Source organism: Tachyglossus aculeatus, chromosome 3, assembly GCF_015852505.1.
Source record: "Tachyglossus aculeatus isolate mTacAcu1 chromosome 3, mTacAcu1.pri, whole genome shotgun sequence".
In the NCBI taxonomy this organism is placed as follows: domain Eukaryota; kingdom Metazoa; phylum Chordata; class Mammalia; order Monotremata; family Tachyglossidae; genus Tachyglossus; species Tachyglossus aculeatus.
This window is the reverse complement of record NC_052068.1, coordinates 53,922,797-53,944,713: the sequence shown is the minus strand read 5'-3', so window position 1 is coordinate 53,944,713 and position 21,917 is coordinate 53,922,797. Positions and strand designations below refer to the sequence as shown.

At 47.6% G+C, this 21,917-nt stretch overlaps 1 protein-coding gene across 1 annotated transcript; it reads left to right on the top strand.

Annotated features, from left to right (window-relative positions):
- The first annotated feature begins 322 nt into the window (after positions 1–322).
- LRIT1 (leucine rich repeat, Ig-like and transmembrane domains 1) lies at positions 323–21,373 on the top strand. Its single transcript, XM_038743385.1, has 6 exons — positions 323–349; positions 5,572–5,702; positions 12,101–12,567; positions 18,535–18,840; positions 20,298–20,581; positions 20,660–21,373. Exons 1-6 carry the CDS (start codon positions 323–325, stop codon positions 21,371–21,373), a joined length of 1,929 nt encoding a protein of 642 aa, XP_038599313.1.
- The last annotated feature ends 544 nt before the right edge of the window (positions 21,374–21,917 follow it).

Sequence of the window (21,917 nt, the reverse complement as noted above, 5' to 3'; positions counted from 1 at the left end):
TTTCTTCATCAGCATTAAGTGCAGAATCCAATTGAGAATGACATAATGCATTAATGGGGACTCAATTTCCATCAGCGGGGAAGGTTTCCCGCTGGACAAGATGTGCTCAGCTAGAAGCTCCTTGATGATGCATTTGCCTAATGAAATGGCTTTTGGGTCTGGCTTAATTTGGATGCTAATAAAATCCCCAGACAAATTGCTCCCACTAAGGCCCCATTTCTCTGAAGCGGGTTATTGGATTTGGTCCTGGGCCACCTTTCTGGGCCCGGAGAGAGAAGTAAATCTCTGGGGTTTGACAGTTTGTCTCCGGGAGAGCTAAGAGATGGACTCGACCTATGACCCCAGCTGGGTCAGGAAGCTCCCAGATTTATTGATTATTGTTTTCCAGGATCCAGTCTGGGGGGATGGCCATTAGGGTGATGGAAACCAGTATTGCCACCCCCTTCCTCCTTGTGTCCCAGCTGTGCCGAGGTTCCGAAAGGGGACGGGAATGAAGGTAGAGAGAAGGGTGGGAGCTGGGTTGAGTGGGTAAGGTGGGGATTAGAGAGTGACAGAACAGGATGGGTGACATTTGAGAGGGACAAATTCAGGAAGGACGCTGAAGAGGCGAGAGGCGAAGTGGCATGTGTCCTCCAGGCCGGGTTGGTTGGAATTGTGTGGGTCTGGGAGACAACTTTCAGATGTGTTGCTGGGGATCCAGTGACCCAGGTAGGGCAGGGAGCAGTAGAGCTGTGTCAACCTTGTTCTTTATTGTTATTATTATTGTTGTTACTACTAGTAATAATAATAATAGTTGTCAGCGTGGCTCAGTGGAAAGAGCACAGGCTTTGGAGCCAGAGGTCATGGGTTCAAATCCCAGCTCTGCCAATTGTCAGCTGTGTGACTTTGGGCAAGTCACTTAACTTCTCTGTGCCTCAGTTACTTCATCTGTAAAATGGGGATTAAGACTGTGTGAGCCCCTGTGGGACAACCTGATCACCTTGTATCCTCCCTAGCACTTAGAACAGTGCTTGGCACATAGTAAGTGCTTAATAAATGCCATTAATATTATTAGTAGTAGTATTTGTTAAGTGCTTACTATGTGCCAGGCACTGTTCTAAGTGCTGGGGTAGATACAAGATAATCGGGTTGGACACAGTCCCTGTCCCGTATAATAATGATGGCTTTTGTTAAGCGATTACTATGTGCAAAGCACTGTTCTAAGTACTGGGGGGGGGGTTAGAAGGTGATCCTGTGTGGGGCTCACAGTCATCATCCCCATTTTACTGATGAGATAACTGAGGCTCCGAGAAGTTAAATGACTTGCCCAAGGTCACACAGCAGACATGTGGCGGAGCCGGAATTCGAACCCATGACCTCTGACTCCAAAGCCCGTGCTGTTTCCACTGAGCCACACTGCTTCCATGTGGAGCTCACAGTCTTAATCCCCATTTTACAGATGAGGGAACTGAGGCATAGAGAAGTGAAATGACTTGCTCAAGGTTGCACAGCGAACAAGTGGCAGGCCCGGGATTAGAACCCAGGTCCTTCTGACTCCCAGGCCTGTGCTCTATTCACTAGGCAATGTTACTGCCTGGTACCATTCTTCCCCTGGTAGGTCAGCCCCACCCCTACTGGGGAAAAGGCCTAAAATGGGGGGAGACTCCTTTGGCCCCAGGAGACTCTATGGATTAGTCAGGTCACCCAAGGGCACGGTAGTAATTGTAGAATTTATTCAGCACTTACTCTGTGCCAAACACTCAGCTGGACACTGGTGCAGATACAATCAGAACAAATGTGTCCCAAACAGGGCTCACAATCTAAGGAAGAGGGAACCCCCATTTTACAGATGAGAAATTGAGGCACAGAGAAATGATATGAGTTGACCAAGGTCACACAGCAGGAAAATGGCAGAACCGGTATTAGACCCTGGGATTCCTGACTCCCAGCCCCATGCTCTTTTCAGTTGTCTGAGCTAAAACCTGCTGGAGTGGCTGAAGGAGACCCTGGGATCCCAGAGAGAGATCCAAGAGGAAGATGGCCTAGAGCAACCCTCTCTGGCTAAAGAAAACAAAAACCCTCCCTGCAGACCTGCTATGAAGCAGGACAAATATGTGTAGCCCTCCAATCTCCCCTCTATGTGCTCTGGGAAACAGACAAAACCAAACAGAAGGACAATGCATTATCACACGAGTCCCCTATACAGCTGAAACCATTCATTCATTCAAGAGTACTTATTGAGTGCTTACTGTGTGCAGAGCACTGTACAAAGTACAATGTAATGATAAACCAACATATTCCCTGCCCACAGTGAGCTTACATTCTAGAAGAACTATCTTCCTCCTTCCCATCTCCTTGCTGGATTTTCACTGTCCTAGGACTACAATCTCACTGGTTATTATTTAAGTGTTAATTGTTGAACATCATATTGTCCTGTGGGCTCTCAGACATTCCTTTCCCTTCCTAACTATTGGTGTCTGAATAGTGCCCAGCTCAAATGGCAAAGAGCCAGAAAAGGTGTATGGCCTTTTCCCTTTATGGCCAGGGGCAAAGTGTGCAAAAGTGCAAGGGATTCTCTCCCAATGACACTCGCACTCTAAGATGCCTTCTCACTATTGGCATCATCATCAAACTAAAGAACTCCACTGTATGCAAACCAAGGCCCTCTAGGCCTTTTGCTCCATTTAGTGAGATTACTTAATTTTATTCTGATCATACTATTTGTAAATATTCTTATATCTGTATTCCTCAGAGTGCAAGTTCACTGTAGGCAGGGAACAATCCTCTTGCTTCCTATATTTTCCCAAGCACAGTGCATTCCACACAATAAATGCTTAATAAATACCATCACTGTTACTCTAGAACACTCTTCTAGGCACAACAATTCTGGTGCCCACTGCTGAACAGTGAGGGAACTGTGCGCAGACACTGAATTGGGCATTTATAGGGCATAAAGCACAGTATTGGGTGATTGGGAGAGTAAATAAATAAAGGAAAAGACATTTTTCTTGCCCTTGAAGAGCTTATAGTAGAGAGGCTGGTTCCCAAGGCTCTTAATTAGGAGAAAACATTCAGTGTGTGTCTCAGTGGAAAGAGCACGGGCTTTGGAGTCAGAGGTCATGGATTCAAACCCTGGCTCTGCCAATTGTCAGCTGTGTGACTTTGGGCAAGTCCCTTAACTTCTCTGTGCCTCAGTTACCTCATCTGTAAAATGAGGATTAAGACTGTGAGCCCCCCGTGGGACAACCTGATCACCTTGTAACGTCCCCAGCGCTTAGAACAGTGCTTTGCACATAGTAAGTGCTTAATAAATGCCATAAAAACACATGTACTTCCAAGATTGTAACCAGGGATTCCCCACTCTTTCCCTTAAGTCCAACATGCCTAAACCTGCACGCCTCCTCTTCTTTCCCTATCTTCTCCTCCACCTAACTTTCCCACCACAGTTGACAATACCACCCATCTCCCCAACTCTCAAGCCTGTAAACTGGGGTTTAACTTTGGCTCCTCCCTTTCTTTTAGCCACCATATACAGCCCATCGTCAAATGCAGCCCTTTCACTCTCCACATTTCCAGAATCTTCCCCTGCTCCATCCAAACAGCCGCCACACTGAACCCAGACCCCTGTCATACCCTGGTTTGACTACACCATTGGCCTCCTTGTTGTCCTCCCTAGCTCCAGGCTCTCCTCTCTTCACTCTCAATCAATCTATCCATGGTATTTGTTGAGCACTTCACTGTGCCTCATTCTCATCTGTCCCGCCGTTGACCTCTGGCCCACGTCCCACCACTTGCCTGGAATGCCTTCCCTCCTCAAATCCGCCCAACCAACACACTTCCCCCATTCAAAGCCCTACTGAAAGCTCAACTCCTCCGAGAGGTCTTCCCAGACTAAGCCCCCCTTTTCCTCAGCTCCCCCTCCCCTCCCCATCGCCCCAACTCACTCCCTTTCCTCTATCCCCCCTCCCCGTCCCACAGCACCTATGCATATATGTACATATTTATAATTCTTTTTATTTATATTATTGCCTGTTTACTTGTTTCAAGGTCTGTCTCCCTCCTTCTAGACTGTGAGCCTGGTATGGGCAGGGATTGTCTCTCTTTATTGTACTTTCCAAACCCTTAGTACAGTGCTCTGCACACAGTAAGCACTCAATAAATACGATTGAATGTATGAATAAATACAGAGCAATGTAGTAAGCTCTTGGGAAACTACAACAGAGGTGCTCCTGGGCCCAGATCATTTTTCTCAAATGTCATCCTGCACCTTTCTCTGTTCCTCAGATATGTCCTTTGGTTGCCAACTCTACTTGCCTTCCAGCTCTATTTTATCGTAATCTCCAATGTGCTTCATTCAGCACTGTGAACATAATAGGTGCTCAATAAATGCCACTGATTGATTGGCTGATTGATTGATCAGAGGGCCCAGAATCAAAGGAAACTGGGGGCATGAAGGAAAATCAGTTTCAATGGAGACCTGTATGGAATGAGCCCTCCTCTAAAGAGAGAGCTGAGCTGTGGCTTCTGGGCAGAGATTGCTCTATATCGCTCATTCAGTGGTATTTATTGAGCACTTACTGTGTGCAGAGCACTCTTCTAAGCACTTGGGAAAGTACAATATAACTTAATAACTTAAACACACACATTCCCTGCTTTCGACAAGCTCACAGTCTAGAGGGTAAAACTGCGATGAGGATGGGATACGAATCCAAGCGTGCAGAGCACAATGGACTAGCAGTTCCTGTTCTTAGCCATGTTCTTAGCCCAGCCCTATGTGAAGGAGTGTCTCTAAACATTGACTTCTACATCCCCTCCCCCAGGGTGCTCGGCACCGTGGCTCAGTGGAAAGAACGCAGGCTTTGGAGTCAGAGGTCATGGGTTCAAATCCCGCTCCGCCACTTGTCAGCGGTGTGACTGTGGGCAAGTCAGCTTCTCTGGGCTTCAGTTACCTCATCTGTAAAATGGGGATTAAGACTGTGAGCCCCCCGTGGGACAACCTGATCACCTTGTAACCTCCCCAGCGCTTAGGACAGTGTTTTGCATATAGTAAGCGCTTAATAAATGCCATTATTATTATTATTATTACTATTACCAGGCAGATGGCCTTCCTGCTTAGGCTTAAACTCTCATGGGATGAGCAGCAGCAGCGGGGATCAGATGAATCAGTTGCTTGCCGGAAGCTGAGGAAGACCTCCCTCCTCAAAGAACGACGTTGGTCTTGCTGACCCTAGGGGGCTGGGCAGCTCCAGGTTGCCCTGGTATCCCACTATGAGGCTAAGTTTTTCCAGGACCCCAAGTGGGATGCTTTGCTGCTGCTGCCACTGCTGGGAAGGAACCCCCTTCTTTGAGTGGTGGATGGCAGGATGCAGTAAATGCCACCATGAAAATAGCCCTGAGGTTCCCTCCCTAATCCCAGCCTATCCGTTTATCTGGAGGCTTCAGCCGAGCAGGGAGGGGGATGGACGGGGGAGGTGGAGGGGGCACGATGGCTGAAAGAGAAGGAGAGTCAATGGGATGCGATCAGCCCAGAGGCTGAGACAATAGGGGGAAAGGAAGCTGCTCCTCCGGCCAGGGTCTGGCCCCCATGTTCAGGTCACCATGTGGCTGACCAGAAGCCTGTTCTTCTGCTGCCTGGCTCTGGGGGGGCTGCCCAGGGTCCGCTGCTCATGTCCGCTGCAGTGCAGCTGCACCTTCCGCAGCCTCAGCGATGGGACCAAAGCCAGGTAGGAGTCCTCACCCCTCACCTTCCCATCACCTCTGGCCTGGGGAGGAGGGCAGAGAGAGGTGCTGGTTTGTTTTGCTCACCAACCCTGCTCCACTTGTGGGGAGGGAGCCTATCTTAGTGAGCTGGGTGGAAGGTTAGAGCTGGGGAGATGGAGGCGGCTGTGTCTTTCTCGCTGTTTCACTGGGCCTGGCAGCTTGGCGTTCTGTTGATTAGCATCTGAACCCCTGTAATCTGATTTTGAGAAGAAGCATTTGGTGATCTTCAGTGCTGGAAAGATGCAACAGAATGGAGAGAAGAGGGATTCTCAGGGTGGGGTCCCTGCCGAGCAAGTCTCAGGGCAGACGGTCTCTCCCATCGTGGGGAGGGCAGAGGTTAGGGCAACTCTGACCCTTGGTTTTAGTCTCAAGAAAGTGAAAGCTCATTGCAGGACCTATAAAGGTGCCTTCTCTATGTCCTTGCTTAAAAAAGCCTGGAACCCCAGATTCTAGGTTCCAGAGAAGGAGTCCCAAAAGGCAGGAAGAGAATCTCCAAAAACATCACTGATAGAGGGAAGCCAGAAGGTGCTGGACATGGGTTGCTTCCAGCTGAAACTTGGGACTTTCTGATTAATTGATTATTAATAGTAATAATGATAATAGTAGCAATTAAGCACTTACTATATTCATTCAATCGTATTTATTGAGTGCTTACTGTGTGCAGAGCACTGCACTAAGCACTTGGGAAGTACAAGTCGGCAACATATAGAGATGGTTCCTACCAAACAATGGGCTTACAGTCTAGAAATATGCCAAGCACTATACTGGGGTATAGTGCTGGGGTAAATACAAGATAATCAGATCCCACGTGGGATGCACAGTCTAAGTAGGAGAGAGAAGAGGTATTGAATCCCCATTTTGCAGATGAGGGAACTGAAGCTCAGAGAAGTGAAGTGAATTGCCCAAGGTCACAAAGCAGCAGTGGTGGAGCTGGAATTCGAACCCAGGTCCTCTGACTGCCAGGCCTGAACTCTTTCCACTAGGTCAAGCTGCTGCTCGTAGTTGGAGGTCATAGGTGGGGGTGCTACCTCACCCACTGACCCCTCACCCACGTTCTACCTCTGGCCTGTAATGCCCTTCCTCCTCAAAACCGACAATTACTCTCCCCACCTTCAAGGCCTTATTGAAGGCACATCTCCTCCAGGAGGCCTTCCCTGTCTAAGCCCCTCATTTCCTCTTCTCCCACTCCCTTCTGCATCGCCCTGACTTGATCCCTTTGTTCTTCCCCCTTCCCTACAGCACTTCTGTACATATCTGTAATTTATTTATATTAATGTCCATCTCCACCCCTATAAACTGTAAATTTGTGGGCAAGAAACGTGTCTGTTTATTGTTGTATTGTATTTTTCCAAGCACTTAGTACAGTGCTCTGCACATAGCACTCTATAAATTCGACTGAGTGAATGAATTGAATTGAATTGTTACCATGATAAACCTCTTCGTTATGCCTCAGCTGGGTAGTAGGGGGCCTGGCCCTCTGACTGCAGTAGTGCGTACAGGGGTCTTTTCGCCACACCCAGCAGGAGAGACCCTACTCCGTATTCCAGCAGGCCATGGCCCTCCCTCCTTGTAGTGGGTCCCTGGCAGAGTGTCTCGCATAGTACTGCATCAGCCTGGCTTGTTCCCCTCCTTCCTCCTAGCCTCCAGGCCCTGGTGAAGAGAGGGACAGGAGTCACAACTGAGGCTTGGGAGGCACAGGTGAGGAAATGGAGAGTTTCCTGATGGTGGATGTCCTGAGGCAGCTGGAGGAGTGGCAGGAGTCTCTGGAGGGGACCAACTTTGTGAGGATCCTCTTCTCATTCCCTCCATCTTGGGGCCCCCAATACTGGAGGCGGGTTCTAGGTCTCGGAGGAGCGAGAGGCAAAGCCAGGCTTACTCTGACCCAGCCACAGCCCCGGAGTCAGAGCCCATAAAGAGGTGTGTGTGTATGTGGGGGAGGGTGGATTCCCCAAGGGTCCAGAGAGTCAGGGCTACTCAGAGCTCTGGGGGCGGAGCAGCTTGCAGGGAGCATAATAATAATAATAATAATGGCATTTGTTTAACGCTTACTACGTGGAAAGCACTGTTCTAAGCACTGGGAGGGGATACAAGGTGATCAGGTTGTCCCACGTGGAGCTCACAGTCATCATCCCCATTTTACAGATGAGGTAACTGAGGCTCCAAGAAGTTAAGTGACTTGCCCAAGGTCACACAGTAGACATGTGGTGGAGCTGGGATTCGAACCCATGACCTCTGACTCCAAAGCCTGTGCTCTTTCCACTGAGCCACGAAGCAGCACCCCCGAATCTTGAGCTCTGGTCACACCACACGCTTCCGGCTGTTAGGAAGACCAACTGTGGCTCGAACCCCTGACTCTTCCAGGGACTCTTATTTGGAATAGAGCAAAGCCTCTTCTAGTCGCATCACCACCAGACAAACGTCTGAAAGGCTTCCAGCAGCGCAGGGCGCACTGTGGCTTAGTGGAAAGAGCACGGGTTGGGGAGTAATTCATTCATTCATTCAATCGTATTTATTGAGTGCTTACTGTGTGCAGAGCACTGTACTAAGCGCTTGGGAAGTACAAGTTAGAGATTCTAATCCTGCTCCACCATTTGACCGCTGTGTGATCTTGGGCAAGTCATTTCACTTTCGTGTGTCTCAGTTTCCTCATCCATAAAAGGGGGATTCAACACCTGGTCCCCTTCCCCATTAGATTGTGTGGGACAGGTACTTTATCTGGCCTGATTCTCTAGCATCTACCCCAAAGTTTAGTACAGTGCTTGCCAGTCACTCAATTAGTGTTATTTATTGAGTGTTTACCATGTGCAAAGCACTGCACTAAATGCTTGAAAGAGTACAATAGAGTTAGTTAATTAATTAAGTGCTTACTATGTTCCAGGCACTGTACTAAGTGCTGGGGTGGATACAAGCAAACAAGGTTGGACACAGTCCTTTTCCCATGTGGAGCTCACAGTCTCAATCCCCATTTTACAGGTGAGGGAACTGAGAAGTGAAGTGGCCCAAGGTCATACAGCAGGCAAGTGGCAGAGCCAGGATTAGAGCCCAGGACCATTTGACTCTCAGGCCAGGGCTCTATCCACTACGCCATGCTGCTTCTTAAGTTGGTAGACACGTTCCCTGCCCACAAGCAGGTTACAATATAGAAGGGGAGATAGACAGTAATATAAATAAACAAATTATGGGTATGTACATAAGTGCTGTCGGGCTGAGGCTGGGGTGAATATCAAGTGTTTAAAAGGTACTGAACCAAGCTTATAGGAGATGCAGAAGGGAGAGGGAGTAGGGGAAATGAGGGCTTAGATGTGGAAGGCCCCTTGGAAGAGGTGTGATTTTAATAAGGCTTTGAAGAAGGGGAAAGTGGTGGTCTGTCATATATATATATATGTGTATATATATATATGTGTGTGTGTGTGTGTGTGTGTGTGTGTATATATGTGTGTGTGTGTGTGTGTGTGTGTATACATAAAGGGGGAGAGAGTTCCAGACCAGAGGGAGTACATGAGAAAGGGTTTGACAGAGAGCTAGACAAGATTGGAGCAGAGTGAGTAACTGTGTGAGATTACGTAGGAAGGGGATAGCTGACTGAATGGATTAAAGCCACTGGCAAGGAGTTTCTGTTTGATGCTTTGGTGGATGGGCAGCCACTGGAGGTCCTTGAGGAGTGGGGAGATGTGGATCGAATATTTGAATTTTTTCTAAGAAAAATAATCTGGATAGTGGAGTGAAGTATGAACTGGATTGGGGAGAATCAGGATGCTGGGTGGTCAGCGAGAGAGCTGATGCCATAGTCACAGTGTTTGGATCAGCTTAGTAGCAGTTTGGATGGAGAGGATAAAGTAGATTTTAGCAATGATGTGAAGGTAAAACTGACAGGATTTAATGACAGAATTAATATGTGGGTTGAATATGTGAGAGAGAGGAATTGAGGGTAATGCCAATGTTATGGGCTTGTGAGACAAGGAAGATAGTGATATCATCTATAGTGATGGGAAAATCAGGGAGAAAGCACAGTTTGGGTGGGAAGATGAGGAGTTCTGTTCTGGACACATTCAGTTTGAAGGGTTGGTGGGCAAGTGACATTGGGCAAGTTGCTTCACTTCCCTTTTCAGTTTCCTCATCTGTAAAATGGGGATCAAACCTGTGAGCCCCACATGGGACTGGGACTGTGTCCAACCCGATTTGCTTGTATCCACCTCAGCACATATTATAGTGCCTGGCACATAGTAAGCGCTTAACAAATATTACAATTACAATTATTATTATTATTATTATTATTATTATAAGGAATTCACATACTAAGCACTTAATTATTCAAGGAGGAACCACATCTCTTCATTCATTCATTTATTCATTCACTCAATTGTATTTACTGAGCATTTATTGTGTGCAGAGCATTGTACTAAGCGCTTGGAAAGTACAATTCAGCAACAAATAGAGACAATCCCTACCCAAAAACAGGCTCACAGTCTAGAAGGGGGGAGACAGACATCAAAACAAGTAAACAGGCATCAGTAGCATCAATATAAATAAATAGAATTATTGATATATACACATAATTAATCATTAATAAAATAAAAAGAATAATAAATATGCATATATATACACAAGTGCTGTGGGGTGGGGAGGGGGTAGAGCAGAGGGAGGGAGTCAGGGCAATGGGGAGGGGAGGAGGAGCAGAGGAAAAGGGAGGCTTAGTCTGGGAAGGCCTCCTGGAGAAGGTGAGTTTTCAGTAGGGCTTTGAAGGGGGGAAGTGTGCTAGTTTGGCAGATGTGAGGCAGGAAGGCATTCCAGGCCAGAGGTAGGACATGGGCCAGGGGTCGAGGGAGGGACAGGCCCGAATGAGGCACAGTGAGGTTAGCAACAGAGGAGCGGAGTGTGCAGGCTGGGCTGTAGAAGGAGAGAAGGAAAGTGAGGTAGGAGGGGGCAAGGTGATGGAGAGCTCTGAAGCCAATAGTGAGGAGTTTTTGCTCGATACGAAGGTTGATAGGCAACCACTGGAGATTTTTGAGGAGGGGGGTGACATGCCCAGAGTGCTTTTGTAGAAAGGTAATCTGGGCAGCAGAGTGAAGTATAGACTGAAGTGGTGAGAGACAGGAGGTTGGGAGATCAGAAAGGATGCTGATGCAGTAATCCAGTCGGGATATGATGAGCTATGCTGTGAAGGTGAGACTGGCAGGTTTTGGTGATGGATTGGATATGTGAGGTGAATGAGAGAGTGGAGTCAAGGATGACACCAAGGTTGTGGGCTTGTGAGATGGGAAGGATGGTAGTGCTGTCCACAGCGATGGGAAAGTCTGGGAGAGGACGGAGCTCAGTCTTGGACATGTTGAGTTTTAGGTGGTGGGAGGATATCGTACCCTGGGTTCCACTGGGGCCTGGGAAGGGCAAAAAGAGGTGACAAAAGAGAAATGATGGAGAGCATTGATGCTTATTCCAGCCAAATTATCTCCAGTTTTGAAGCTGAAGCCCTTCTCCCAGGAAGCCTTCCTCAATTGAGCTTCATCCCTTTAGGTCTGGTCATCTCTTCAGAGACTCTCAGCACTTGTGTGCACACAGATTCATTCATTCATTCAGTCGTATTTATTGAGAGCTTACTGTGTGCAGAGCACTGTATTAAGCACTTGGGAAGTACAAATTGGCAACACAGTTGTCCTTAGCTCGTGTGTATGCATTCATCCATGGACTCTAGACTGTAAACTCATTGTAGGCAGGAAATGTGTCCATTTATTGTTATACTGTATTCTCCCAAGTGCTTAATACAGTGCTCTGCAGACAGTAAGCCCTCAATAAATATGATTGAATGAATGAACTCTCCCTATTCATTCACTCATTTATCCTTTATCCTTATTTCTCTGCTCTTCCTAGGCTGGGTGAACCTTGTTCCTGTCTTCTCTTAATAATAATAACAATAACCACATTAATAATAATAATGATAATAATAATAATTGTGGTACTTGCTAGGCATTTATACCGGGCACTATTCTAAACACTGAGGTGGATACAAGCAAATCGGGTTGGACACAGTCCCTATCCCTCATGGGGCTCACAATCTTAATCCCCATTTTACAGATGAGGTAATTGAGGCACAGAGAAGTGAAGTGACTTGCCCAAGGCACCTAGCAGACACTAGCTGTAAACAGTTTATGTCTCCCTGTCTTCCTGCCAGACTGTAAGCACCTTGTGAGCAGGAAACATTATTCTCCTAGGCACTGGTATACTGGAGGAGCTCAAGTATTGCTACTTGAAATAGATTGATTGGGGCATGAAAAAGAACTCCCCCTTTTTAGGCACTGGGAAGATGGGTGGGGGTGAGAGGGATGCTCTTTATCACCCACTCTAAACTGCCGCTGCCCCCAACCAGGATGGTGCTGTGCAACGACCCCGAGTTGACCCTGACACCTGTAGCCATTCCATCTGACACCCAGAAGCTCCGCATAGAGAAGACATCCATCCGGTGGGTCCCCGGAGAGGCCTTCCATGGGCTCTCACACCTGGAATACCTGTGGCTGCCCTACAACTCCCTGGCCAGCTTCAGCCCGGGGCTGCTACGGGGGTTGCAGCAGCTGCGGGAGCTGCGGCTGGGTGGGAACCACCTGGTCTCATTCCCCTGGGAAGCGTTGGGCAGCACGCCACAGCTCAGCCTGCTGGACCTGCGTGGAAACCTCCTCTCCTCCGTGCCCGGGGAAGCCGCCCGCTTCGTCGGGAACCTCACTTACCTAGATCTCTCTAGCAACAGGCTGAAAAACCTTCCCCAGGAGCTTATTGCCACCTGGTCCAACCTCCAGGCTGCTCCACACTTCCCCGGCGACAACTCCAAGGTTATTTTAGGTAAGATAATTCAGTCCATAAAGCAGGTGGGGCTTGGGGAAGTGGGAGATGGAAGTTCAGCTCTCTCCTGAGAGACAGGGCTTCATTTGTGCCAGGGTTTGTCCAGATTCAGGCCTGGAACCTCTGGACTGGGAGGTTCATAGCCCTGGCACTTCTGGACTGGGCAGAATATGGATCGTTATGGGCAGGGATTGTCACTCGTCTTTTCTCGTATTGCACTTTCCCAAGTGCTTAGTGCAGTGCTCTCCACACAGTAAGTGCTCAATAAATACGAATGAATGAATGAAAGAATGAATAGCCCTGGGACCTCTATACCGGGTGGAACATAACCCTGGCACATCTGGACTGGGCAGTTCAAAACCCTGGAATCTCTCAGGTGGGCAGTTGATATCACTGACACTCCTGAACTGGAAAATTTATATCCTTAGCAGGCAGTTTACAGCCCTGGAATCTTTGAACTAGGCAGTTCATCTAGTTCGTATCTTTGGCTTCTCTGAACTGGGCTGTTTGTTGCCCTGTCACTTCTGGAAAGTTGGTTCATAGCCTTGGTATCTCAAAGTTGGGCAGTTTATATCCCTGACATCTCTGGGCTTGCCTTTTCAATTATGAAATAAAATTTGTATTTTAGATTTGTGGACATCTGAGTTTCTTGAGTTCCTACACCTGCACAATACGTAACTCAATGGAAAGAGCCTGGGCTTGGGAGGTCATGGGTTTAAATTCCAGCTCCGCCACTTGTTACTTTGGGCAAGTCACTTTGGGCAAGTCACTTAACTTCTCTGGGCCTCAGCTACCTCAACTGTAAAATGGGGATTAAGATTGTGAGTCCCACATGGGACAACCTGATCACCTTGCGTCCTCCCCAGCACTTAGAACAGTGCTTTGGTAACAAATACCAAAATTATTATTATTATTATTATTATTGTTACCAGCAGGCTACTCTTTCCAATGGGTGGGTGGAGTCCCATGTCAAGAATGACAGATGAACTTTGGTCCTGGGACTTCAGAACCAAGAACTTGTGTGAAGGAATTACTCTTTCAGACACACTTATTATGACTGAATTGCTGCAGTATTCTTGTCGTTGGGAATAATGTCAATAATACCACTGAACATTCAAAATCATAGCAAATATAAAATGACTTGATGGTATTTATTAAGCATTTACTCTGTGCCAAGAGCTGGGGTGAGTACAAGATTGAACACAATCCCTGTCCCACTGGGGACTCAAAATCTAAGCAGGATGAAGAACAAGTATACTATCCCCAGTTTAGAGAAGAGGAAAGAAGGCATGGAGAAGTTAAATGACTGGCCCAAGGTCACAGTGCAGGCAAATAACAGAGTCAGGATTAGAATCCAGGCCTTTTGACCCCCCAGTTCAGTCCTCTTTTCACCAGGCTGGACTGCCATCAGTTTTTTCTAATATTTCTTGCAGTCTAAATTAGCCAGTGCTGAGAGTCAAATTTAAGGGAGGAGATATGTTGATCTTTTGGCAACTTTAACAGCTGTATCCAAAACCTTTTTTCCACCAGTTGAAAACTCTTTCAGATTCCCATAGAAAATGCTACATGAACAATGAGCTAGAATTTGCCTAGAGCCCCACACCCCTTTTTGCAAGTGTTTCCTCATCTGTAAAATGGGGATTAAATCCTCCTCCCTCCTTCTTAGACTGTGAGCCCCATGAATGACAGGGACTGTGTCCGACCTGATTAACTTGTATCTGCCCTGGCACTTAAAACGGTGATTGGCACAAAGTAAGTGCTTAACAAATACGATAATGATGATGATGATGATGATGATAAGAAGCAGCGTGGCATAGTGGCAAGAGCGTGGGTTTGAGAGTCAGAGGTCGTGTGTTCTAATCCCGGCTCCGCCACTTGTCTGCTGTGTGACCTTGGGCACGGCACTTAACTTTTCTGGGCCTAGTTACCTCGTCTGAAAAATGGGGATGAAGACTGTAAGCCCCACGTGGGACAACCTGATGACCTTGTATGTACCCCAGTGCTTAGAACAGTGCTTGTCACGTATCAAGTGCTTAACAAATACCATCATCATCAATAATAATGATAGTAATAATAATAGGGGAGGGAGTCCTAGGCTAGAGGTAAGACATGGGTGAGGATTTGGTGGCAAGATAGATGAGATCAAAGTACAACAAGTAAGGTGGTTTTAGAGGAATGAAGTAAGAAGGCTGGATTATAGTAGGAAATCAACAAGATAGGAGTGGGCAAAACATTTGAGTGCCTTAAAGCCAATGGTAAGGAGTTTCTTTTGATGTGGAGGTGGATGGGCAACCACTGGAGGTTCTTGAGGCATGGGGAAACATGGACTAAATGGTTTTGTAGAAAAATTATCTGGACAGCAGAGTGAAGTATGGACTGGAGTGGGAATAGACAGGAGGTAGGGAGGTTAGCAAGGAGGCTGATGCAGTAGTTAAGGTGGAATATTATAATACTTTGTGTCCAGCAATGTATTAAGCACTGGGATTAGTATAAGCAAATCGGGTTGGACACTGTCTGTGTACCACTTGGGGCTCACAGACTTAGTCCTCTTTTGACAGATGAGTAACTGAGGCACAGAAAAGTATCACAAAGCAGACAAATAGTACAGCCAGGATTAGAACCTACATCCTTCTGATTTCCAGGCCTGTGCTCTATCCACTAAGCCATGCTGCTTTTCCAATTGCTCGAATCAGCATAGTAGCAATTTAATGAAGAGGAAAGGGTGGATTTTAGTGATGCTGTGGAGGTAACACTGATAGGATTTGGTGACAGATTGAATATGTGGGTTGAATGAGAGAGATAAATCGAGGATGATGTCAAGGTAACAGCTTGTGAGATGGAGGATAGTGGTGCTATCTACAATGATATGAAAAATGGAAAGTAGGGGGGAAGAGAGAGGGTTTGGGTGGAATAGGAGGAGTTATGTTTTGGATATTTTAAGTTTGAGGTATTGGCAGGTTGTCCAATTAGAGATGTCCTGAAAGCAGGAGGAAACTCAAGACTTAGGAGATTGAGAGAAGTCAGGGTTGGAGATATGGATTTAAGGAATCATCCACCTAGAGATGGTAGTTGAAGCCATGGGAGTTAATGAGTTCTCCAAGGGAGTGGGTATAGATGGAGAATAGACGGGTTCCCAGAAATGACCATTGAGGAACTCCCACAGTTAGAGGATGGAGAGCAGAAGGGGAGCTGCGAAAGGGATGGTTGAAGAATTATCCAGAGAGATAGGAAGAGAACCAGGAAAGGACAGTGTCAGTGAAACCAAGGTTAGATAATGTTTCCAGGAGAAGGGGGTTGTCCACAGTGTTGAAGCCAGCTGAGAAGTTGAGGAAGATTAGGATGGAGTAGAGCCCATTTTATTTATTTATATATATATATGCACATTTTGTATATTTATATATATATTCATTCAATCACATTTATTGAGTGCTTACTGTGCAGAGCACTGTACTAAGCACTTAGCACTGTACTAGATATAATGTGCATAAGTACCCACACATGCACAAGTGCCGAAGATAAGAATAAATGACTAAGTGCTAGAAGCTACTGTTAAGTTGATGTAACTCAGAGTGTTGGGAATTCACTGGGGGGCTTATTGGAAGAAGTTGGATTTTAGGAGGGCTTTAAAGACAGGAAGAGCTCAAAGAGGACAAAGATGAATGGAAAAATGGATTGTCTTTCCGTTCTGAAACATCACACTTAGGAAGGAAGTCAAGGCTTCTTGGCCTTGGAACAATAAAGTATGATTACAGATACAGATAGTGGGTGATCAGCATGTCTAGGTCGGTCAAGGTTGATCTGAGAAGATTTTATGGAGGAGATAGATTTTTGGTGAGAAGGTTTGATCGGCACTGGGCTTAGCATCAATCAATCAATGTTATTTATTAAGCACTTTCTGTGTGCAGAGCCCTGTACTAAGCACAGTTTAAGAGAGTTGGTGGACACGTTCCCTGCCCACAGTGAAGAAGGGGAGACGGACATTAAAATAAAATGCAGATCTGTACATAGTGTTCAATAAAATACAGATCTGTACATAGTGTTCCCAACTTGTACTTCCCAAGTGCTTAGTACAGTGCTCTGCACACGGTAAGTGCTCAATAAATACGATTGATTGATTGAGGTGCTGAGGGTGGAGCCGATATCATATCCAGAGGAAAAAAGCTTTGAACCTTATGTTAGTATGATAGGGCTGTTAACCACCTTGGTTTAACATTTTATTGTAAAGTCACTCAGGGCAGGGGCTGGGTTTTTAACAACATATAGTAGATGACCTAGTTGAAAGAGCCCAGGGCTGGGAGTCAGAGGACCTGGGTCCTAATCCTGGCTCTCTCTCCTGCAACCCCCCAGACATGCTCCCTTTTTTCTTCCACGCTCCCAGCCCCGCAGCACTTACGTCCATAGCTATAATTTATTTACTTTAATTGAAGTCTGTTTCCCCACCTCTAGACTGTAAGCTCATTGTGGGCAGGGAATGTGTCTGTTTATTGTTATTATTGTATTCTCCCAAGTGTTTAGTACAGTGAGTGCTCTGCACACAGTAAGCACTCAATAGATACAATTGAATAAATGAATTAATTAATGAATTTGCTGGCCAAGTAACCTTGGGCAAGTCAGTTAACTTCTCTGTGTCTCAGTTTCCTCATCTATAAAATGGGGATTCAGTGCCTGTTCTCCCTACTACTACTTAGGTTGTGAGTCCTGTGTGGAACAGGGACTATGTCCAGTTATTATTATTATTATGGTATTTGTTAAGTGCTTACTATGTGTCAAGCACTGTTCTAAGTGCCAGGGTAGATACAAGGTAATCGGGTTTGGACACAGTCCCTGTCCCACATGTGTCTCATTCATTCATTCAATCATATTTATTGTGCACTTACTGTGTGCAGAGCATTGTAGTAAGCATTTGGAAAGTACAATACAGCAATAAAGAGAGACAATCCCTGCCCAAAACGGATTCACATTCTAGAGGAGAGAAGATAGATATCAATACAAGCGAACAGACATCAATATATATATATAGTATATAAAAACGTGCTGTAGGGCGAGGGAGCGTGGAGAGCAAAGGGAGCTAGTCAGGAAGACGTGGAAAGGAATGGGAACAGAGGAAAAGTGGGGCTTAGTTTGGGAAGTCCTCTTGGAAGAGGTGCATGTTCAGTAGGGCTTTGAAGGGGGGGAAGAGTGATTGGTGGATTTGAGGAGGGAGGGCATTCCAGGCCAGAGGTACAATGTGGGCCAGGGGTTGGTGGCGAGACAGGTGAGATCGAGGCAGAGTGAGAAGTTTAGCACCAAAGGAGTGGAGTGTGTGGGCTGGGATGTAGAAGGAGAGAAGGGAGGTGAGGTTGGAGGGGGCAAGGTAATGGAGATCTTTAAATCCAATAGTGAGGAGTTTTTGTTTGATATGGAAGTGGATAGGTAACCACTGGAGATTTTTGAGGAGTGGGGTGACATGCCCTGAATATTTCTGTAGAAGTTTCACAGTCTTAATCCCCATTTTACAGATGAGGTAACTGATTATCTTGTAATCTACCCAGTGCTCAGTATAGTGCTTGATGCACAGTAAATGCTTACAAATATGGCAATAATAATGATAACGATAACATTATTGCACACTTCCTAGTGCCTAGTAAAATATAAAAAAATATTATGGCATTTATTAAGCACTTACTATGTGCAAAGCACTGTTCTAAGCGCTGGGTAGGTTACAAGGTGGTAAGGTTGTCCCACGGGCAGCTCACAGTCTTCATTCCCATTTTACAGATGAGGGAACTGAGGCACAGAGAAGTGAAGTGACTTGCCCAAAGTCACACAGCTGACAATTGGCAGAGCCGGGATTTGAACCCATGACCTCTGACTCCAATGCCCGGGCTCTTTCCACTGAGCCACCCTTCTTCTCTGTACTGTGCTCTGCCCACAGCAGGCGCTCAATCAGAACTGCAGAATGAATGAATGACCTACTTCTCTTTGTAGGTTTACAGGACAATCCTTGGGCGTGTGACTGCAGCTTGTATGAAATGGTCCACTTCCTCAACTTCCAGCCTCCACATTTGGCCTTCATTGAGTCCAGACTGAAATGCTTCACACCCTGGAGTCTGGCTGGCGTCGCTTTCAGCCAGGTGAAGCTGAAGAAATGCCAAAGTCCCCAGGTGCACATGTCTGTGGCCAAAATGAAGACGGTCCTGGGGAGCCCTGTGTTTTTGCGCTGTGGAACCTCGGGGGTGCCCGTGCCGGAGCTCAGCTGGAGGAGGGTAGACGGGCGCCATCTGAGTGGCACAGGTGAGGGACATGATGCCAGGGCTGGGTGGGATGGGGCAAGAAGTTTCCCTGGAGCCCAGAGTCAAGGGGAATTTCCAGTGAAGATGGAAGTTGAAGAATAATATTAATTGTTATTTTGGTATTTGTTAAGCACTTACTATGTGTTAAGTACTGTACTAAGCGCTGGAATGGGTACAAGCAAACAGTCCCTTGTCCCACATGGGACTCACAGTCTCAATCCCCATTTTACAGATGAGGTAACTGAGGCCCAGATAAGTAAAGGGACTTGTCCAAGTCACACAGCAAAGTGGCAGAGTCAGAGTTACAACCAATGACCTGATTCCCAGGTCCATGCTCTTTCAACTATGCCATGCTGCTTCTCGTGTGGTCTAGTGAATAGAACACGGACCTGGGAGTAGCAAAGACATAGGTTCTAATCCTCGCTCCACCATGTGTTTGCTGTGTGACCTTGGGCAAGTCACTTAACATTTTTCTTAATGGCACTTGTTAAGTGCTTACTATGTATCAAACACTGTTCTAAGCGCTGGGGTAGATACAAATTAATTAGGTCAGGTACAATCTCTGCGTGGGGCTCACAGTATAAGTGGGAGGGAGAACAGCTATTGAATCCACATTTTACAGTTGAGGAAACTGAGGCACAGAGTGGTTAAATGGCTTGCCCATGGTGATACAGCAAGTGTGCCTCATTTACTTCATCTGTAAAATGAGAATTAAGACTGTGAGCTCCATGTGGGACATGGACTGTGTCCAACCTGATTATCTTTTATCTATCCCAGCACTTAATACAGTGCCTGGCATAAAAATAAGCATTTAATAAATACCATTAAAGAAAGGGTGATGTGGCCCAACTCAGTAATGCTCTGGATGGCCAAGAGAACTACATTCTGCCCTCGCGGAGACAAGCTGGGCCTCTCCCCAAGGGAGTCCCACAAAATGCCAGGGTCCTGTTTATCCAGGAGAGCTTAGGTGCAGGTATGCCTGGAGGCAGGGAATTGCCCAGATGACCCCTGGAGAGGCCGTCCAACCTCAGTTATTTGAGATTGATTTGAGTTGGGCTAATATTGGTCCAATAGGTATGTCTAGGAAGGAGCTGCTGAGTGAAATACTGTCCACAGAAGGGGAGTTGAGGGATGAGGGTTTCACTTGTTAACGAGTCTTGGTGCCATTTCCCTGCTCTCACATGGCCGCCCCCGATCCCCAGGGTCAGAGAGGAAACCCCACCAACCTTTCACCCCCTCCACATCAGGCCTCTGAGCCAGATGTGGATTTAGAGGGTCTCACCTTCAGACCCCTTGAGACCACCTCCGCTGGTCAAGGGGGAAGGGATTGGATCAGAGCCTGCAACTCTCTGGCCCAGAGACTGTGGCCAATCCCTCATGTGACATGGAGAATGGAGCCCAGTCAGCCTGTCCCCCAGCCTCACCCCATCCGCCCGTGGGGCCTGTTTTTTCTTCCAGTGCACCAGGAAATCTCCAGCGACGGCATGAACTGGTCCGTTCTGGGCTTGCCAGTGGTGTCCTATGGTGACTCCGGGGAATATGTCTGCCAAGCCAAAAATGCCCTGGGGGCTGCGGAGGCCTTCATCTCCCTCATCATCATCAATGCAGCGAGCCCACAGGGGCCGAGCAGAAGCCCTCAGCAGGGGCGGCTTGGTGGCTCAGACACACTGGAAGCGTCCTCCTTCAAGGACAAGTTGATGGCAGGGTACATCCTCGGGTCCCCCAGCCTGCCCACTCTGATGGTCCGGACCCTCCGCCCGGTCCCAGCAGGGGATCCTGGGCCCCAGCCCACTCGTGGGAATGGGCCTCCAGACTACGAGGCCCCGCACTGGGCCCCCGGCCCTGGACCACCCCACAAATGGGCCGGGGGAACCAGGGTGCCACCCCTGAGCCGACCCACCACTCAGCCGGAACTTGAGCACGTGGTAAGGTCCATCAAGGTCATCGGGGACACGTATCACAGCGTGTCTCTGGCATGGAAGCCCCTCCAGGCCAGGCCCACGGCCACCTTCAGTGTCCTCTATGCCGTCTTCGGTGAGAGGGACATGCGCCGCATCAGCGTGGGGCCGGGTAAGACCAGGGTGACCATCGATGGTCTGACGCCCCAGACCAAGTACATCGCCTGTGTCTGCCTGGAGGCACACGTGCCCAGGAAGGAGCAGTGTGTCATCTTCTCCACAGACGAGGCCGCCAGCGCTGGGGGTACGCAGAAACTCATCAACGTGGTGGTGGTCAGTGTGGCTTGTGTCATTGCGGTGCCCCTGACCCTGGTGGTCTGCTGTGGGGCTCTGAAACGCCGCTGCAGAAAGCGCTTCATGCAGGAGCCTGAGGGCCCTCAGGATGCCTATGGGACCTTTGAGACCCTGTCCCCTGGGGTACTCAGCCCTGGAGCCAGGGGAGGAGGAGGAGGAAATGGAGGAGGAGGAGGCAGCTTCGACGAAGACAACAGACTGTTGTCGGCCCGGACCAGCGTGGACTCCCAGGCTGGACTCAAGGGGGTGGGGCTCTTTCTGCCCAATGGCCACATCTGCTGAAGTTATTTCCACTATGTACACCTCCATGTCCTCCTTCCTGCCCACCTCTGACACATGAGCACATCCACAAACACATCCACACAAACACCCTCACCCTGCTTCTCCTCCTCTCCTCCTCTCCCCTCCTTCTCTTCCTCCTTCATTCATTCACTCATTTAATCTTATTTATTGAGTGCTTACTGTGTGCAGAGCACTGTACTAAGCACTTGGAAAGTACAGTTCAGCAACAAATAGAGCAACAGTGGGCTCACAGTCTAGAAAGGGGAGACAGAAAGCAAAACAAAACAAGTAAATTTCTTCTCTCTGGTCTCTTCGCCTCCTTCTTCCTCCTCCTCCTCCTTGTCCTCTTCCTTTTCTCTTCCTTCCCCCTCTTCTCTTTCTCTCTTTCTTTCTTCCTGTTTCCCCTCTTTCTTCTGTTTTCCTTTCTCCCCCCTCCCTCCTTCCCTGTCCTCTTTTCACTCACCATCACACTCCCACTCGGCCTCATCCTCCCACTTTCTGGCTAAGCTCCTGTTTGGCTTTCCAGTCCCGTGAATTCCCAGAA

What these genes read in the sequence shown, in the direction of transcription:
- LRIT1 (XM_038743385.1), top strand. Translation starts at nt 323, where the DNA reads ATGGACTCGACCTATGACCCCAGCTGG. An exon ending in AGCGATGGGACCAAAGCCAG is followed by an intron (nt 5,703 to 12,100) that starts GTAGGAGTCCTC and finishes GCCCCCAACCAG; the next exon opens with GATGGTGCTGTGCAACGACC. An exon ending in CCAGCCTGCCCACTCTGATG is followed by an intron (nt 20,582 to 20,659) that starts GTCCGGACCCTC and finishes CCAGACTACGAG; the next exon opens with GCCCCGCACTGGGCCCCCGG.